Source organism: Misgurnus anguillicaudatus, chromosome 5 (assembly GCF_027580225.2).
Source record: "Misgurnus anguillicaudatus chromosome 5, ASM2758022v2, whole genome shotgun sequence".
NCBI lineage: Eukaryota > Metazoa > Chordata > Actinopteri > Cypriniformes > Cobitidae > Misgurnus > Misgurnus anguillicaudatus.
Window position 1 is genome coordinate 36932833 of NC_073341.2, and position 20014 is coordinate 36952846.

The window sequence follows — 20014 nt, forward strand, 5'->3', positions numbered from 1 at the left end:
CGCCCGTTTCTGGCCACAAACTCCCAATTTTCACGGGAAGCGGCTAAGCGGGGGGGGCAAGCTGCTGACGACCGGTTCCTCTGCGCTGCCGAGATGGGGTCCGAGGAGGGGAACAGAGGTAGCCGCCGCAGGGCGTCGACGGCGAGAGGCAGACTGAGGAGCCGGCGTTGGTGAACCAAGGGCAGCTCTCTTCCGCCGGGGCACGACCTAGGAGATCGCCTCAGTCTGCGCAGCGGAGCTGTATGACTCCCCGGGCTCGCCGAAGAGGCCGGTCTGTGAGACAGGAGCATTCAGGAAGTTGTTCTCATCTGCGTCCGTCATGTAAGCCAGACACAGCCAAAGGTGGCGATCTTAAACCACTGTGGTTGACATCGCACGACTGAAGGTCGCGGCCTCCCTCGTAAATCTCTAAAGCATTCGCTTGGTGAACCTGCAGCAACGTTATTGCGTGCAGGGCTGAAGCCGTGTCTCCGCATGCCTGATGGGCAGCGCCCGTAACCGGACGACTGTCTATACAAACACAGGAGGGAAGGGTTGGGTGGTCCCTCCAGGAACGCAGCTGCATCGCAACCCCCGCTCCACTGAAGGGATCCCCGTCCTTAGCGGCTCCGTTGGTGAGGGAGGTGAGAAGTGAAAGCTGAACGGCTGAGACGGCCGCAAATCACGTCAGCTCTTCGTGCCGTCGGGAAAGGCAGGCACAGGAGGTGAGGACCGTAGAGGCCCGGGCAGCTCCGAAGTACCAATCATGTGGGCGGGACGGTTCAGGCGGAGAGGGGTTAACCCCTCCAACTCTACCGTTTCCGCCGCTCGAGCGGGCACCGCCGCCATCTCCGGGACGACTCCGCCTCAGAGGGAAAAAATGGGCACCCCTCTGATGCTGCAGAAGTGATGGGACCAGAAGGAGGTCCAATGGGTTCGGCAGAAATCGCAGAACACGACTCTGCAGTCTCCACCGGAGCCTCAACCGGCTGAGGATGAGAAGGCCGGTAGGTGAAGGACGCATCCTCCGTCCTACTCAGCGTAGTGATGCGAAGAGCGTCCTGCGAGCGATTTACAGGCGCACCATGGCGGCGTTCAGCACTGCAAAGGCGCGGACGTCGTTCCCGTAGAAACGACAGTCGTCTCCGCAATCCAAGAAGGGTTATGCCCTCACAGAGAGAACCATAGGTCTACACGAACGCAGCCTCGGAGTGCTCGATGCCCAAGCACAAAGACAGCGCTCGTGACCGTCACTGGAGCCCTTATACTTCTCGCATCCAAGATTGCACGGATGAAAAGCTATCCTGAAAAGGACGCTGATCTCCGAATATACGAGAGAGTGGCTGTCTTAAAAAGACACAGAGCTCTCACGTATCACTCTTTAGGGAAATCACTCTTTAGATGCTCAGCTGATGATGCGCACAGGGAGAGGCAACGCACACACTAAACTCAAAACAAAAAAGATGCAGAGCAGTGGAATACTGTGAGCGTCCGCTGTGTCAGTACTGCTTGTCAATCAACTTCAGCAATCGTTCCCAGAAGAGCAAGTAGCTTCTCAGTAGCAGAAAATGCCGGCTTTCGAAGCGAAAAAGCTAATTTCCATATTTGCACCTGAGGCTTATATACGCACCTGGCGGGGCGGCGCCAGCATTATGCAAATATCTCAGTGCCAAGTTCATTGGCGTTTTAGTAGTTTACGAAGCAGATTGGTCTCTCTAAGCAAGTTCCCAATTCGTCGGTCACGACGTGACGTCGTAGTGACCGACTGAAAGGGAACCACTCAACAAAAGAGCAAAGTCCACAAAACATTCCAGAGACCAGACAGACATATTGCGTGGCATACACAAGCGTAAATGTTCGTCCAGAGCATTATAAAAAATGTTCTTAAGCATTTCATCATCAAAATGTACCTTATAGCTCAAATCCAAGAAATCATTGACGTATTCCTCGATGGGACGATGGTTCTGACGTAGTCCAAGCGGTGCAAATACAAGGTTCATGATGCTGGTGGGAAGTTACAACCTCCGCTGGATTCCGGTTTGGGCTGATTAATCTGTAACGGGTGGTGCTTTAATGAAAGCGAAGGAGAGATTAATCCATTTGCGAAAAGGTTTTAATTAGGGCTGTCAATAGATTAAAATATTTAATTGCGATTAATCGCATGATTTCATGAGTTTTTTCCCGAACTTTATCTCTCTTAATAATTATTTGAACATCAAGAAAGTCCTGCGGTCTATTTTATATAGTTTCTGAATGCTTTTTAAAACGAAACTTAAAAGTGAAAGAAGACGCATCTTTGGTTTATATGGATTTGGGACGGTACACCTCACAGAAAACGTGCAGATAAAGAAAACTGCACGTGCTGAAAACGTGCATTTTAGATGTTTAATGACCATTTAGAGCATTGGATTCGCTATGGGAGAGCTTAATTTTCTTATTTTTATGAAAAGCTCTGACTCATCTAGACAGCGCCGGTCACTTGCTGCATCTCAATTCATCCAGCTGTGGGTCAAACAGAAATTGCGTGTTGCGTTAATAAAATTAGTGCCGCTAAAATGAATTTGCGTTAACGCGTTATTAATGCGTTTATTTTGACAGCCCTAGTTTTAATATGTAAAATCCCAAAAGGGCCAGCATACAAATCCAATAGGGTACATCCACAATCAATATCCAAAACAGGCAATAAGTCAGGGCAGGCAGAGTACAATCACAGAATCCAAAAACAGGCAAGGGTCAAAAACAGGAACAGATATCAAAACAGGCAAACAGGTAATCAGGTCACAGATAAACAGACAGGTAACAGGCTAATATACAAACGTATTAATCAGCAGGGAACTAGTATACAGGAAGTGGCTTAAATACAAAACAAACAGGAAGTCGTATGTAAAGTGTGACATGATGATATTTCAAAATATTTCAAAACAGGATGTCAAAATAAAAGTCCTTATAACAAAAACACACAGAACACAAGAAAACACAGAACAAAACCCTACACAGTGCTGTGATCATTTCAGCGCTATAGGTCTGAGAGGCATCCACACATTTTGGGGTGGTGGTTTCCCGGACAGGGCAAATCCAGGACTAGGCCTTATTTATATTAGGTCATTTAAGACGTTTTTACAAACATACCTTACAAAAAAACACAGGTGTGTATCTTGAGAAAGAAAATTTTAAAATTAGTTAGGAACAGGTGTTTTTGAATTAAACCAACTCAAACATGCATTTTAGTCTGGGACTAGGATAAGCCCTGTTTGGGAAACCACCCCAATATCTATGACTCAAACTACTGATCCAGCGGTCCTTTTGATTGCTAGCAGGGAACCAACAAAAAGTCCCAAAGTGGGAAATTTCCCTTTTAAATGATCTCTCTCTATGTAGATTATCTGGCTGTATGGTGACAGATGAAGGATGTTGTTATTTGGCTTCAGCTTTGAGTTTAAATCCCTCACACCTGAGAGAGCTGGATCTGAGCTACAACAACCCGGGAGCCTCAGGAGTAAAGATGCTCTCTGAAAGACTCAATGATCCACACTACACACTAGACAAACTCAAGTATGTTGTATTTTAATTATGACACATTTATTTCATATTATTTACATAAGCATTGTGGTTTAAAAAGTTATTGTAAAAAATAATGTGTTAGAAGAGTAAAAGGCATTTATTTATTTTTTGTATCTCTGTAGTTTAGATCATGCAGGAGATCTCAGGATCACACCAGGACTACGAAAATGTAGGTTCTCTTTCTCTCTTATAAATGTTCTTACACATTAACATTTATATACATAATAATGTTTTATATGATAAAGGAATGATGTACAGACTGTCAGCCCACTATTATTACAAAAAAAAAACAGAAAGTGCCAAACAAGGTCTTTTATAACACCTACAGTAAAGGGGTGTAGTTTTTACAAACTATATAAACTGACTGTTATTATACTAATTGCTACAGAGTTACTTGTTAATAAATCTATATAATACATTTTATAAAGGAGTTTAAATTGTACAGTTTAGTTATAATTTTACAAACAATAGGACTGTTGGTAAATTTGTTTATTTCTTAATCAATTACAGTTGTGTTCAAAATTATTCAACCCCAACTGAAATTTATTGTTTTGGCCGGTTTGACATTGATTTTGATCATTCAGTCATCCTGCTTACAATTACATCAAAGAGGCATGTGTAGGTCAGACAAATTATAACATAACATTTATAATGAAATAACCACAAATGTCTTTTCTGTGCTCACATCATTTTCAGTTTTATTCAACCCCCAAGTGACATTCAATCTTAGTACTTAGTACAACATCCTTTTACAGTTAAAACAGCTTTTAAACATGAAGCATAGCTTGACACAAGTGTCTTGCAGCGATCTACGGGTATCTTCGCCCATTCATCATGGGCAAAAGCCTCCAGTTCAGTCACATTCTTAGGCTTGCGCACTGCAACTGCTTTCTTTAAGTCCCACCAGAGGTTCTCAATCGGATTTAAGTCTGGTGACTGCGATGGCCACTTCAAAATGTTCCAGCCTTTTTTCTGCAACCATGCTCTAGTGGATTTGGAGGTATGCTTGGGATCATTGTCCTGTTGAAAGGTCCAACGTCTCCCAAGCCTCAGGTTTGTGACGGACTGCAACACATTGTCATCCAATATCTCCTGGTACTGAAGAGAATTCATGGTACCTTGCACACGCTAAAGTTTCCCTGTACCTGCAGAAGCAAAACAGCCCCAAAGCATGATTGACCCCCCACCATGCTTCACAGTAGGCAAGGTGTTCTGTTCTTCATAGGCCTTGTTTTTCCTCCTCCAAACATAGCGTTGATCCCTGGGCCCAAACAGTTCTAATTTTCCACAGAACACTATCCCAAAACTTCTGTGGTTTGTCCACATGACTTTTGGCATACTGCAGTCGACTCTTCTTATTCTTTGGAGACAGCAAGGGGGTGCGCCTGGGAGTTCTGGCATGGAGGCCTTCAGTACGCAGGGTGCGCCGTATTGTCTGAGCAGAAACTTCAGTACCCACATCTGACAAATCTTTTCTCAGTTTCTCAGCAGTCACACAGGGACTTTTTTCTACTCTACGCTTCAGATAGCGCACAGCAGTCGCAGTTAGCATCTTTTTTCTGCCACGACCAGGAAGCGTTTCAACAGTGCCCTTTGCCTTGAATTTGCGAATGATGCTTCCTATGGTGTCTCTTGGTATGTTTAAAATCTTTGCAATCTTCTTATAGCCATTGCCCTTCCTGTGAAGATTAATCACCTCTTCTCTTGTCTTCCTGGACCATTCTTTTGACTTCACCATGTTTGTAACCACACCAGTAAATGTTTAGAAGGAGTTGAGTATCACAGTCATTTTAAAGCTGCCTAATTGGTGCTTATTAGGCTTTATTGCTGTTCCCTGACATCCATAGGTGTTTTCAATACCTGATTGAAAACACTTCAATGAACCTCTGTTCTTCAGAGTGGTAGTTCTTTAAGGGGTTGAATAATTGTGTCAATGAAGAATTCACAAAAGAAACATTTACTACTAATATTACAAAACCAATTGATGTCATTTTAGTTGCATATGGTTCTTTAAGAAGTCATTGTAGGATTTTATTCTGAATACAATTACAAATGTACACTAAATTCCCTAAAACCCTTAACAGCATTGGGGGTCGAATAATTTTGAACACAACTGTACGTTATATTTTAGGTAAATTATGTCACATTAGGCTAACTTGCTTGCAAAGCCTGCAGTTTATCTGTTCATATGGTTGCTGTTTCACTTAATACAGAATTTAAATCGGGAGCATTCTGTTTTTATAATTATCCAACTTAATTCATGTTAAATTGACAAAATATTTCAATATAATTTGAAAAATGGCATTGACCAATCAGAATTAAGTATTCCACAGCGCCGTCTAATATAGATTTGTTGTTTCCTGTTTGTAGATTATTGTCATCTTACACTGGATCCAGACACAGCAAACACTCGTCTTGTTCTGTCTGAGAGGCGGAGAACGGTAAAAGGTATAGAAGAGGTTCAGTCGTATCCTAAACATCCAAACAGATTTGAGGACCATGAGCAGGTTTTGTGTAAAGAGCGTCTCTCTGGACGCTGTTACTGGGAGGTTAAATGGACTGTAGGGGCTTACATAGCAGTCACATATAGAGGAATTAGAAAGAAAGGAGGAAGTGACTGTAGATTTGGATGGAATGATAAGTCCTGGAGTGTTTTCTGTTCTTCTGACAAATTTACTGCTTGGCACGATAATAAAAACCCAGACATACATGTCCAGTCAAATTGTGACAGAGTTGGGGTGTATCTGGATGAGCCGGCCGGCATTCTGTCCTTTTACGCCATCTCTGACACAAACACACGCACAGACATACACACATTTCACACCACATTCACTGAAGACCTCTACGCTGGGTTTGCTGTTTATGGTTCAGTGTCTTTGTTAGATTACAGGCCTGCATTATTAACAGAAGAGAGGGAATGATATGTTGTATAAAGCAGCTGTTGTGAAAACACTAGATTTGAATAATGTATTCACTTGTGAATTAATCCACTAGGGGTGTGACATTTCACTGGTTTTCTTGATCCATCGATTACAAATTAATTGTTAGATGTAATTTGCACGCACACAATATGTTGCTAACATTTATGCACAATTGAAAATGAAAATTCTTCACATTTGAATGATTTTAATGTAAACGCTGGAGCTGGGAGTATATAGAGCACGACCTGTTATATATTATGATCGAAATGCAAAAGCATTATGAATTGTTTGTTGCGTTGTTGTAAAGGGGCGGTCACACCACACTTTTCCTTTCATTGACTTTCATTCATACGCATGCAAATGCGTCAGACCGGAAACACAAGCTCATGCGAAAATGTTTGTTCATGTGACCAGGAGAAAGCCAGTGCATCACTGTATGACCGTTTTCTCTACTGTAAAGCAAAGACGGATGATGCGCTTCCCGCCCATATTCCTCTGAAAACACACAAAAAAACACAATTAAACACTTATTTGCAATCACACTTGACACATTTGAGTCACAAGTTGTAAACGTGTTGGATACACACACACACACACACACACACACACACACACACACACACACACACACACACACACACACACACACACACACACACACACACACACACACACACACACACACACATTCTGGTTTCCATGTTTTGTAGGGACATTCCATAGACGTAATGCATTTTATACTGTACAAACTGTATATTCTATTTCCCTTACCTTTCTGCTACTTCAAATTTTCAAGAAACATCACTTTGTTTGATTTATAAGCTTGTTTCCTCATGGGGACATCAAAATGTCCCCACAAGGTCACAAAAATACTGGTATTCCTATCTTTGTGGGGACACAACGTGATAATTACCAGGTACACACACACACACACACACACACACACACACACACACACACAATTATTAATTTATTTTATGGTCCAGTTTTCACTTCATTGCACTGATTAACATGGACATATAACTGCTCTGTTTTTGTTTGTTTGTTTGTTTTCCATTCAGTTGTCATTTTATTCAAACATTATTTTGAAAAATGTTGGAGCCTGTTAATGTTAAATGAATATTCCAGTTTCATAAAAAAATCTGATGGTTCGCTCGCCCCCGTGTTGTCCAGGATGTTGGTGTCTTTCTTTGTTCAGACGAGAAGTTCAGTTTTTTGAGGATGGCATTCCAGGTTTTTTCTCCATGTGGTGGACTTTAGTGGACCTCAGTGGTTTGCAGTTTCTTATCTAGCGAGATTTTCGCCAAAAAACCCCAAACTTTTAAACCACAACTGTTGCCTTGTACTAGCCGTGTGATGCTCAAGCGCGACCTTACATATTACGAAATCATGTCAACGTTTACAACTTTAAACTGCATTGAAACTGTAAACTCTTAGAGGACAAGTTCGGTGTTTTGCACTTGGAGCCCTGTTTTTAGATTGAAATTTGGCTGAGGTTTGGACATATGACGCTGGCCCGAGATTTTTCTGGTGTTTGTTAAAACAGCTGTTGGAAAGCATCTTTTGCAGCGATTTTTGTGTGAGCATATCAGTGAACACCCCTGACCACTCGGTGAGTTTCACGTCTTTGTAGACGAAAGTTTAATACATTTTAGGAAGGATTGTTCTAGTGCACCTATTCAGCCATTGTAGAGGTGGAGGGTGAAACAACAAACACCATAAAAATCTCGGGCCGGCGTCATGTGTCCAAATTTTAGTCAAAACAGGGCTTTGGGTGTAAAATACAGAACTTGTCCTTTAAGGTCCACTGAAGTCCTCATTGTGGAGGGGGGTCCTGGAATGTTTTCCTCCGAGGGACAAGTTTCTTCTCGTCTGAACAGGGAGGGACATGGAAGTCTTGGATGACATGGGGGTGAGTAAATTATCATGATTTTGTTTTTTAAAGTGGAGTTCTAGTTTCACACTTATTAAAGGATAAATTATATGTAAGGATTAATTGACAAAGGGCCATTGAATTATAAGAAAATAATGCACACCCAAGGTGGTAATGCCGTTGCACAGCGGGTGTGCATTATTTTCAAATAATTACCGGAGTCAATTATTCCTCTTATACCACGGTTACCACAAACATTGCTCTGGTGCCTATTTTTAAGACATTTGACAAGTTCGGTGTGCGGTTATCAGAAATTAATGCACACCCACGGAACATTTCTCAACCAATCAGAATACAGCATTCAACAGACACGTGGTATAATATATAGTATAATCACTAACAACTAAATCATGAATTATTTTAACATGAACACAAGTTATAATTTAGATTGTACACTTTCTGTATAAATGCTTCACTATAGGGATCACAATGAAATGTGTGCAGTGAACGGTTTATCATTTATCACTATTTGTTTTTGACTCCACATTAAGGCAAATAGTGTTTTTTATTTATCTGAATTGAATTGTTATAGTGAATTGCTGCTTGACATTTAGTAGATTATTTATTTATTTAATCAAAATTGAATTGATTTACTTTGTGAAGCGAATTGAATCAATCTTCATTATGAATCGAATTGATTTGATCATTCTGAGTTGAATCGAATCAAAGACCGATTAGCTGTCCACCCAAAATTCAAGTTTTTTTTATTTTGTCACAAGTGAATCAGATCTACCGCTTCTCTCTCTCTTTCTCTTTAACCAAAGTTATACATTTGATGTTTTCTCCAGAAAATAGAGGTCAATAGTGGACATTTGTATTCAGTTACATTTTAGATACATGATATAGTGTGACTTTTAGGTGGACCAAAGCGTCTCTTTTACTTTTCCTCAGTTTGTAAATGGTTTTCTGTCTGCAGGTGGTATTTTTCTAAGCTATTTGTGTTTCCTAAGGTCTGTTTAGAAATACATATCAAATATGTGTGAATATGTCGGATAATCACTGCTTGAACTCAGAGGTGTCAAGTAACGAAGTACAAATACTTCGTTACCTTACTTAAGTAGATATTTTGGGTATCTATACTTTGCTTGAGTAATTATTTTTCAGACGACTTTTTACTTCTACTCCTTACATTTTCACGCAATTATCTGTACTTTCTACTCCTTACATTTTAAAAATCGCCTCGTTACTTCTATTATTTCGGCTTGTTTTCTTTTTTTTTACATTCCGTCTTGTCATCGTTAAAAAAAAACCCTATCTTGATAAATTGCATCATCCAGATGAATGCGATTGTGATTGGATGAGAAGTATAAACATACACCATTCCGACTCCCTATTGGTTTGTACGCAATCCCCGCCCCCAGCTGACTGCAGATGATCAAAAGTTTGTTCGATGCTGCTGCACAGAGAAAAACCCTGAGTCCCAAATCGCATACTATCCGTCCTAAATAGTATTCGAAAGTAGAATTAGTACGTCCCAAATCGTAGTATGTTGAAATGAGTATCCCAAAGATACCCGGATGGTCTACTATTTCCGGTTAGATTTCGAAGTGCAGATCGATCCACACTCTAACGGCTAATATTGCCCACAACCCATTGCGTGCGGGAGGGAGGAGCTTTGTGGTGATGTAAATATGGCAGCCAGACGCAGCAGCCGAGATGCGCCCTCAGCTTTTAAGTGTAAGAATTCAAATGTTTAAACCTAATTAAAGTTATCTTTCATTGTGTCGTAATATTCGGTTGATGTTGTGAAAATAAAGTACCATGGCTGTAGTACTGTGTCATGCATGTGTCTTTTTATGTATTTCTTTTTATGTTTCTGTCTTAGATTTATACCTTACTATAAACCCTTATGAAAATAAACTCCTTTTACTACACTAATCATAGTTTAACCACACTGACTTATTTGTAGTAATACTGTGGCTGTACAAATGTTAACTTTATTAAGAAATATGGTTACTAAACTTTTACTATAGTAAAAGCATGGTTCATTGTCATCGCGGTATTTTTGATTTGCATACATAAGTATAAAATAAGCATAAAATACGTTAAACAATAGTTATACTATACACTTTAACTATTTTGACTTTAAAATAAGTAGCTTTCGTTACACACATTGTTGCACATGAACATCATAACCAGCCGCCTCACAAACGACCAGCGTTTGGTGTGCGTAACTAGGCAACCACGTTGTCGTTCACGTTGCATGACGTCATCGAAGTACGTCCCAGAACGTGCATACTCTTTTGCTACACACTCAAAAGTACGTACATTTTCCTCACAAAAACAGTACATACTTTTAGGTCGTAGTATAAGTAGGCGAATTGGGACTCAGCAAAAGGCTGTTTCTCAATATGCGTTCTTCAGCGATCTTGCGTCCTCGTGTCCTCGCTCTACGTCATCATTAACGGTCGAAGTTCATTCCAATTCTCAAGAACGCAAGGACAGAGGACGCATGAAAATACCCGGATGTGTTCTTGATATCGAGGATGCATCGAGTGCAGACTTGCTGAAATCGCTTTACGCCCCAGAAGTCATTGCATCAAAACTTCCGAGTTCGTTCTTCCAAGGTCGCCTGGCAAGACCGATCTCCACGAGGACGCAAGTCCGTTCTTTGCGTTCTTGGAATTGAGAAACAGCCAAATAAAAGAACCGCGAGAGCGATTAGTAAGCATGCGGAGCAGTTTGCTCTCGCGATGCTTTGATGCCATCCGTTTGTACAGTAACAGAACGCGGCATTCTGTCTTCAAATGGAAAAGTACGAAATAAAACTTGCGCATCACTTTCAGGTAAGTTCACATTCACAAGCCTGTGTAAATGTATAACTGGCTGCTGACACCAACTCACCTGTGTGATTTAGTGTAACAATACCAATTTATATCATGTAACTTCAGTTGTTCAACTTATATGACATTGTGCTGTTTGCGTTTTGAAGCATGGCAAAGATATCTATGCTAAAGACATTGTTGTTTTGTATATGCTAATAACTGCCCTAAATGTTATTTGCATTAACAAAACCTACTTAGCTGAATGCTTGAGTGTTAAATCAATCAATCAAACACATAACCATACATACCAACTTTTGCTTTTGTTAATAGACATCAGCTGTTTCCTTAAACCTGACTTTTAATTTACTTTCAATAAAGACATTTAGTAATTCTCCAAAATTGCTTTGATTTATACTGACTAAAGTAAAGTATACAAAAGTCCATTATCTACACAAGTACAGATGCAGAAATATAGGCTATAATATATAATTGCATATTTGTAGTTTGTGTTGCTGTCAAAATACAATTATAAATGATAACAAATAGCATATTTCTATTCTCACACATACTATAGTTGTGTGTGATTTTGTTGTTTTTAAACTAAAGAGGGCACCACTGTAAAAGTTTGGCCACCAGCGGCACTGCTCTGAAGATTGACTTTTTGCACCATTACAATATTTATAGGCAACTAGTCATTATATCTTCCTCTCTATGGAACACATGTTAATGCTCAGTAGTACACATATATGGTTCTTTAATGCAGTTGTTAGCAAACATTTTTTGCGGCCTCCCTTGTGTACAGTGGATTGACACAAACATTCTAAAACTTAAAATTTGAATTAAACAAAACATATTAAATTATACAATTTATTGCTTTTGTTTAGTAGCCTTATTTTTCTGAGGTTTAATTACACAGAATGTATAATAAAGTAATGTATTTCATAAAATATTATAAAACTGGGGCCCCTGGCACCATCTGGCGACATCCAGTTTGAGAACCACTGCTTTAATGTATTTGTTTGCATTGTATTAAAAAGCGTTCATTGTTAATGGGCATATACCGTATGTGGTTGAAACAGATAGCCTAGTGCAGGGGTAGGCAACATGGAGTGCCGATGTCCTGCAGTGTTTAGCTCCAGGTCTAATCAAGCAGACCTGAACAAACTAATAAAGGTTAAAGTCACCTGAAACTACAGGTAACCAAGGTTTTATAAGGGTTGGAGCTAAAATCTGCAGGACATCGACACTCCAGGACTGACGTTGCCTACCCCTGGCCCTAGTGCATCCCAAATTTTTTAACATTAACATTTAAATAACACTATAGTAATTATGGCCTTTAGAAAAAAATTTTGCCCAAAAGGCCCCTGTGGTGCGGCCTAGGCTTTTTTCTCTAATGACATTTTTTTCCTTACATTACTTTTACTTTTATACTTTAAGTAGTTTTGAAACCAGTAGTTTTTCACTTTTACTTGAGTAAAAAGCTTGAGTTGATACTTCAACTTGTACAAAAGTCTTTTTAAACCCTAGTATCTATACTTCTACTTGAGTAATGAATATGAATACTTTTGACACCACTGCTTGAACTTTAAAACTGCTTAAGATTAGTAGTTACGCTAGTTACTTACAAATAACTTTGTGGAAAGTTTCCTAGTAAATACGTATTAACTGTTTATAAGGCATCCTTATACTGTATCAGGACTTTATCTGCATTATCCTCATGCATTTCACAACTGCCTGAAATACAACTATGATAAGCATTGACTTGGAAGTTAAATTTCTGCAGTATTTTAAAAACAACGTCAATTTATATAACATAAGGATCACAATTTACATGTCAGATATTGCTTGTTTTACAGGAAGAGTTTTACTTTTTGTATCAAGACGTTTTTGCAGAAAAACCATACCTAATCATTGAAGTAGCTCCCCCTAAAAATGCTGAGATTGTTTTTTACGTCTTTGCATAAGTCGTAAATTAAAAACAAAAATATTTGTATATTTAACAGGGTTTTAAAAAAAAAAAAATCTATATATATATGTTTTTACTACATGTTGAGATCTGTACTGTACTAACTTTAACATGTAAATGTAAGAAATAAATAAATAAAGGAAAATAATATCTCCGATACATCTCTCGTTGAATCTTGAATCTGAATCTACAAAATGTTAAGGCATATTTTATGCTCATGACAGATATTATCTGACCTGATTTTATTGATGTATAGAGTTATAAGATTCTTGAATTTATTTTAAAATACCTTTGATCACCACTAGAGAGAAGCATTCCCTTCTTGTTATATGCAGTATTTTTTAGATTTCCCTTTCGGGTTTGCGGTGACTGAGTTCATTGTAATGCATGCACAGCACATCTTCATTGAAAAGACAAATGTTTTATTTAAAGATGCCCAAAGTGAATATCACGCTTAGTGTTATGATTTCTGTTGCGACTTGTCAAAGATAAAAGATGGTGATGTTGACACAACACCTGCAGAGATAAATAGCTGCAGTACAAAATACATTGTATATTGTTCTGTGCAATAAACTATATGATGAAGCTATGCATGTTTTTCCACTGACAGGCTCTTTAAATCTGTCCTCACTGCCCTTTCTGTCTCTCTCGCTCTCGCTCTCTCTTGCTCTCTCTCCTGCATCACATTTCTAATCCATTTCTTTAATTCCCCCCCGAGAATCTATCCCACCCTGGACTGGAAGGCAATCGATTAGCGGTGTCAGTAAAAAGCTCCGCGTCAGAGTCTCGCCAGCTGCTATAAAAGCCCTGCCCGTGCCTCTGCATCCTCACAGAAGTCTCTTCACAGCAGCAACTGCACTGCGGTATCTCTTCTGCTCTCTTCTCTCCTCTCAACGACCATGAGCTCCATCGGTTACAACCCCTATTACCCGGCCACGCAGCGGAGGCGGGTGGTGGTGCGCAGCGGGACGAGCCTTGCTGCGGGAAGCCCCCGTTCTCGTTCCGTCTACCAGAGCTATGCATCGCCGGCTCGTGCCCCCGTTATCTCCTACAGTAGTGCGATGCATTACTCCGCTGCCTCACCGGACCTGGACCTGAGCCAGGCTTCTCAGCTGAGCTCTGAGTTCAAAGAGGTGCGGACTCAGGAGAGAGTCCAGCTCCAGGATCTCAACGACCGCTTCGTGAGCTTCATCGAACGCGTGCACGGTTTGGAGCTCCAGAACCGTGCCCTGGAGGCCGAGCTGCTCCTGCTCCGTCAGAGGCACTGCGAACCCTCACGTCTCAGGTCGTTTTACGAGCAGGAGGCCAGGGACCTCCGGGCGGCGGTGGATGAGGCACGTAGGGAGCGCCAGGCTGCTCTTGAAAGGCGGGATCGTCTGGAGCAAGCCCTCAAGGCTCTGCAGAGTCGTTACGAAGAAGAGGTCCTGTCCCGCGAGAAGGCAGAAGGCCACCTAGTGGAGGCCAGGAAGGGTGTGGACGAGGTGTCGTTGGCCTGCTCCGAGCTCGACAAAAGAGCCGATAATCTTCTGGACGAGCTGGCCTTCCTGAAGAGACTTCACGAGGGTGAGATCGCCGAGCTGCAAGCCCAGGTGCAGTACTCCGCGCAGGTGTCAGTGGAGATGGAGGTGGCCAAACCGGACCTCTCCACAGCGCTCAGAGAAATCCGATCTCAGTATGAGAACCTGGCTCAGCAAAACATCCACGCGGCTGAAGAGTGGTTCCGTGGAAAGGTGAGCACCATGGCGGATGATACGGCAAAATACACGGAGAACATCCGCAGCGTCAAAGACGAGGCAGGAGAGTATCGCCGCCTGCTGAAAGCTCGAGACCTCGAGATCGAAGCGTGCCAAGGCCTAAATCAGTCTCTGGAGAGACAACTGCAGGAGATGGAGGATAAACAGAGCGGAGAGATCGCAAGCATGCAGGTCAGAAGGTTCACTGCTCTTCCTCAAAGTCTACATGCATTACTGGCTGATTACATAACTTATTGATTGTATTCCTGTAGCTCAATTGGTAGAGCATTAGCAATGCAAAGGTCATAGGTTAAATCCCCAAGGAAAACTCATATTGATCAAAAATCAAGTGTCTGCCAAATGATTGTGAATGTTATAGTATTTAAATTGTTTTTCTTTCTGTCTGTGCAGGATACCATCACTGACTTGGAGAATGAACTCAGGTCCATGAAGAATGAAATGGCCCACTATCTCAAAGAGTATCAAGACCTTCTCAACGTTAAAATGGCTTTGGACATTGAGATTGCTGCTTACAGGTCAGTAACACCAATCATTTAGTGAATACTTGAGTTGTAAACGAATATATTATAATATATGCACTGTCCCATACAATAAAAAAATAAAAACTAGCTATATACATACACAGTTAAACCATTTTTACAACACAAAAACAAATGCAAATCTTGAATCAATCACAAAATAAGCTGTTTGTTGGCTTATTAAACAATATATGACACTAGACATATATTTCAGAAAAAATTTTTTCTCCATTTCAATTGAACATATATAAAAATTTCTATTACTGACCCTTGTTGCATATTTATTTATTTGCATATATATTTAGTCATATTTATGGTAAAGTTGTTGTGAATTTACAAAAGATTTGTAAATAAATTAAAATAAAAGTTGACCTATTTAGCCATTACCTGATCATATTATAACCAGGGGTTTAAGCACTATTAGTGATAGAGGGAGTAGTATTTATGTATTGGTCTGAATTTATTTATTATTTTTATCTTGAATATTTTGCAACCCCTATCTGTGAAATCCAGACTAAAATCTCATAATCTAATGATGAGTTTGGGAGCATTGACATTTAATTTCACATTGATTTCAATCTTTGACATGATCAATATTAAAGATATCAGGGTTATATTGTCACATAATGTTCTTCACATTATATAGAAATCACAAAAAACACTTTAGCTGGGTTTCACAGGCAGGGTCAGAATATAATGCCCTTCTTTGCAATACTCCCCAACAGGAAGCTTCTAGAAGGCGAAGAAACACGCTTCAACGTCGGAGGTATCGGCGGTATCTCCAGTGTGTTTTCTCCCTCTATAGCCGCCACGCCTTCCTTCGGACGTCCCGTGTTCTCCGTGCATTCCAGCCTGAGCTCTGGCGCCCCCTATCTAATGGGAACCAGACTGATGAGCTACTCTGCCGCAGCAGATGAGATCGTAGAAGCCAGCCGGGCACAGGAAGCAGGAGCAAGCCCGGTAAAAGAGGAAGAAGAGGAGGAGGAAGAGGCTGAGAAGGAGGAAGAAGAGGAGAAGGAAGAGGAAGAAGAGGAGGGTGAAAAGGAGGAGGAGGAAGAGGAAGGTGAGAAGGAGGAAGAGAAAGAGGAAGAAGAAGAGGGTGAGGAAGAAGCAGAAAAAGAAGAAGAGGAAAAAGAAGAGGGTGAGGATCATAAGTGATTTAAAAACTGTTGATTCAATGAAAATGATTCAAATCTATGTTTAAATCTACATTATAACAATAATTTAATTATTAATATATTAATTTCATCGCCCAGCCTGACCGCAGTACTGACATCTATATTTTGTGTTGATTCTTTCACAGGTGAAGAGGGAGGAGAAGAAGAAGAAGGTGAGGATGAAGGAAAACAGGAAGAGGAAGGTGATGCTGAGAAAGAGGAAGAAGGAGGAGAGGGCGATGAAGCTGAAGAGGAGGAAGCAAAGGATGACGATGGAAAAGAAAAAGAGGAAGAACCAAAGAAGGGAGGAGAAGCAGAGAAAAGCAAACCAAAAGAGAAGTGAACAGACAAGACCAAATCCCCTGGTGCTAGAGGTGATCAAACCTCATCTGTGGATCTCATACATGCCGATATCTCTGTACCCTACTGCTCAGATTCATCTCAAATTAAAGCAAACCACACTGCACCCAAACAAGAATAACTTAATGCTAATATAGAGGTTCCCAAAGCTCTGTATGCATGAACATATATGCCTTACATTTGTGCTTGGCAGGGAATTTTGTTTTTTATTAAAGAGCGTTGTGTTGTTCGCCTTGAGTTTGACACTGTGAACTGCCTCTCTGAATACACAAGTGTGCTTAGTATTGAAAATGCCTTAGACCGATTGTCCGAGCCTCATTGCCTACTAATAAAAACTTGACTTAACCCTCTCTATCCTGGTGCGTACTGTGTCGCTCTTTATGTTCAGAATAATATTACTAATGCACTTATTACTGTGAAACAACACACAAAGACAGAGAGCTATATCTCAAATACAACAGGATAAGTTGCCTTTTCGATACTTTTTCATATAGCTGTTACTTATGCTAGTTTTGGTAAAAAAAATGGATCCATTTGTTAAATTAAACTATACTAACATTTGAGGTAGATCAAAACCTTTCATACAGGTTGTCTTAAAATTTTTCAATACGCGTTCTTGTCTTAGGACAACTGTGATTAATTTTTATTGATCCAGAGCGTATTGCAATGTGGTACATGGCAATAGTTTACAAACCTTTTATTTTGCGACCTGCTCAAATACAGCAGGGAAAATAAATATTTTGGCAGGGTTTCTCTCTCAATACTGACAGATTTCAGGTTTTTCAGCACCTTGTTCTCTTCATGTGTTCAATACTTATTCGCTGTGTCATTTAATTTATTATGACTCAACTTGTATACTTAAATGTTCTAATTTCTTTGTATGAATTTAATATTTGACTTGATGACTACATGATCTGGTGGAAATTCTGTGTCAATAGTCCACTTAGAAATCCCCTTACTGATAAAAATGCTGATGTGTCAAATACTTATTTTCCCACTAATCCCAGATCCACCAAAATATATTTTTAAACGGAAATATGAGAAAAATTAAATAAAAACCTGAAGGTCGAAGCGTTGCACTATCGATAAAATATTTTGAGCATTTTTAATCAGTGTGCGGACGTTTCTCCTTTTGTGATTTATATTTTGTTGTCCAGCACCTAAACCCAATCTGGGTACTTTGGATGTGCAGACCTTTCAGCGCTTGTTGAATATGAGAACAATTTGACTTCTTTTATAATTGAGTATTTTTATTTTCCTTGTGATTTCATTAATGAAATATACAAATATTTCTTGGTAGTCATTAATTGGACTAAACAGTTTTTTGTCTCTACAACTACAACAGCAAAGTGACTTTGCATGACCCAACTTATGCCACCCACAGTTTGAAAACCCCTGGTATATGGGATGCGTACTATTCAGAAATGATCATTCATGTGCCCTGGCTATGTCTTTCGAAGGTTTTACCATCTACAGTGAGAGCTTTAAAGGGTGCATATTTTAATAAATGTAGGTCATTCAGATATCCCAGCAAGCCACAGCCATCATTTCACCATCTAGGTCAGTGGTTCTCAAATTTGGGGGGCCCTAGTTTAATAGAAGTTTATATAAAAAAAGTAATTTATCATAAATTCTGTATAATTAAACCTTAGAAAAATAAGGTACTAACCAACACCACTACACTGTATAATTTATTGTTTTATTTAATTCAAATGTAAGTTTTGGTATGTTTTATGTCACTAATTTTATTTGGGGGGACGTGAAGGGATGCACGTTACACAGGGGTGCTGGCGAGCCAAAAAGGTTTGAGAACCATTGATGGTTAACCTCCTAAGACCTGAGCTTTGGTTTATCTTTTTTCAGATTTCTACCAGCTATTTTGGGGTTAGGAAGTATGGAACCAATAAATATAATAATCAAATATTTTTTATTGAACATGAAGCAATGTAATTGTCCATGTTTGTACCAGTTCCAGATACAAAGAATTAAAATATTACGGCACAAAACTAAAAAAAATGCCTTAGGAGGTTAACCATAGACCCAATGTAGTCTGTAACCCACTTTTAGCAAAAAATAATCTTGGTTACTTGTTGTTTTAACTTCCAAGATATTCCATAATTTAAAGGGATAGTTCACCCAAAAATCAAAATTCTGTCATCATTTACTCAGTCTCATACCGAGTTTAGTTTCAGAAACCTTCATGTGCAATTTTTTTTAAAGTTTAGTTTCGCGTGCTCAAATGAAATTTTCGCGTGCACACATGAAACTGTTACGCGGACACGTGAAAGTTTCACGTAAGCATGCGATAGTTTAACGTGCACACACAAAACTAAACTCGATAGTTTCATGTGCGCACGTGAAACTATCGCGTGCCCACGTGAACTTTATTTTATTTTTGCTCCATGTCCCCTTAGGGGCTGTAGTCTCATGTTGTTACAAACCTGTATGCATTTCTTTGTTCAGACGAACATAAAGGAAGATATTTAAAAAAATGTTTGCAACCAAACCGTTTGTGGACCCCGTTTACTTTCATAGTATTCTTTTTTCCTATACTATGGAAGTCAGTGGGGTCCACAAATGGTTTGGTTACAAACATTTTTCAAAATATCTTCCTTTGTGTTCATCAGAACAAAGACATTTATACAGGTTTGTAACAACATGAGAGTGAGTAAATGATGACAGATTTTTCATTTTAGGGTGAACTATTCCTTTAAGCAAAATTATTACAAGGTGTTAGCTTTTTTTTAAATGTATACCTTGTTTGAGTCCAGACGTCTATGCTGTGTTTGGACAGCTATTGCTGGGATACCCTCCATACACACATTATACCCACTGCAAAAATAGTAAGAATCTGATGTTGTTTTCAGTCAGAAACACTACTATCCATTTAATCTGGTAGGATATACACATCAAGTTCTGCATGGTGCTGCGCATAAATTATTTATTCATGACAGCGTAATCAATATAATGTAGGAAACCTCAGGGCTCAGCTAAAGTCATGTGAGCATTTTCTGCTTATTCAGCGTTTGAGCACGGAGCAAAATCCTAGTATATAGCCTATGGAGTCAAATGCCCCCAAAAGGTTTAAACCACTCAGTTT

General features: G+C 39.9%; 2 protein-coding genes across 6 annotated transcripts in view; both read left to right on the forward strand.

The window, feature by feature from the left end:
* The window catches only part of LOC129415018 (NLR family CARD domain-containing protein 3), a 57915-nt gene extending 49627 nt beyond the window's left edge, over positions 1–8288 (forward strand). For all 5 annotated transcript variants that reach the window (XM_073868122.1, XM_073868116.1, XM_073868117.1 and 2 more), the window contains 3 exons: positions 3358–3531; positions 3663–3709; positions 5911–8288. In XM_073868122.1, the coding sequence (XP_073724223.1) occupies positions 3358–3531; positions 3663–3709; positions 5911–6461 (772 nt within the window). In that variant the 3' untranslated portion in view covers positions 6462–8288. The remainder of the gene's footprint in view (positions 1–3357; positions 3532–3662; positions 3710–5910) is intronic.
* A 5318-nt stretch (positions 8289–13606) lies between these two features.
* neflb (neurofilament light chain b) lies at positions 13607–17268 on the forward strand. The gene is made up of 4 exons (XM_055168862.2): positions 13607–15050; positions 15270–15394; positions 16123–16538; positions 16701–17268. Exons 1-4 carry the CDS (start codon positions 14025–14027, stop codon positions 16895–16897), a joined length of 1764 nt encoding a protein of 587 aa, XP_055024837.2. The 5' UTR covers positions 13607–14024; the 3' UTR covers positions 16898–17268.
* Positions 17269–20014: the final 2746 nt, after the last annotated feature.

Excerpts from the sequence above, each read along its gene's own strand:
- neflb (XM_055168862.2), top strand. The coding sequence starts at position 14,025 with ATGAGCTCCATCGGTTACAACCCCTATTACCCGGCCACGCAGCGGAGG. Across the intron at positions 15,051-15,269 it reads GAGAGATCGCAAGCATGCAG|GATACCATCACTGACTTGGA; the intron begins GTCAGAAGGTTC and ends CTGTCTGTGCAG. Across the intron at positions 15,395-16,122 it reads ATTGAGATTGCTGCTTACAG|GAAGCTTCTAGAAGGCGAAG; the intron begins GTCAGTAACACC and ends ACTCCCCAACAG.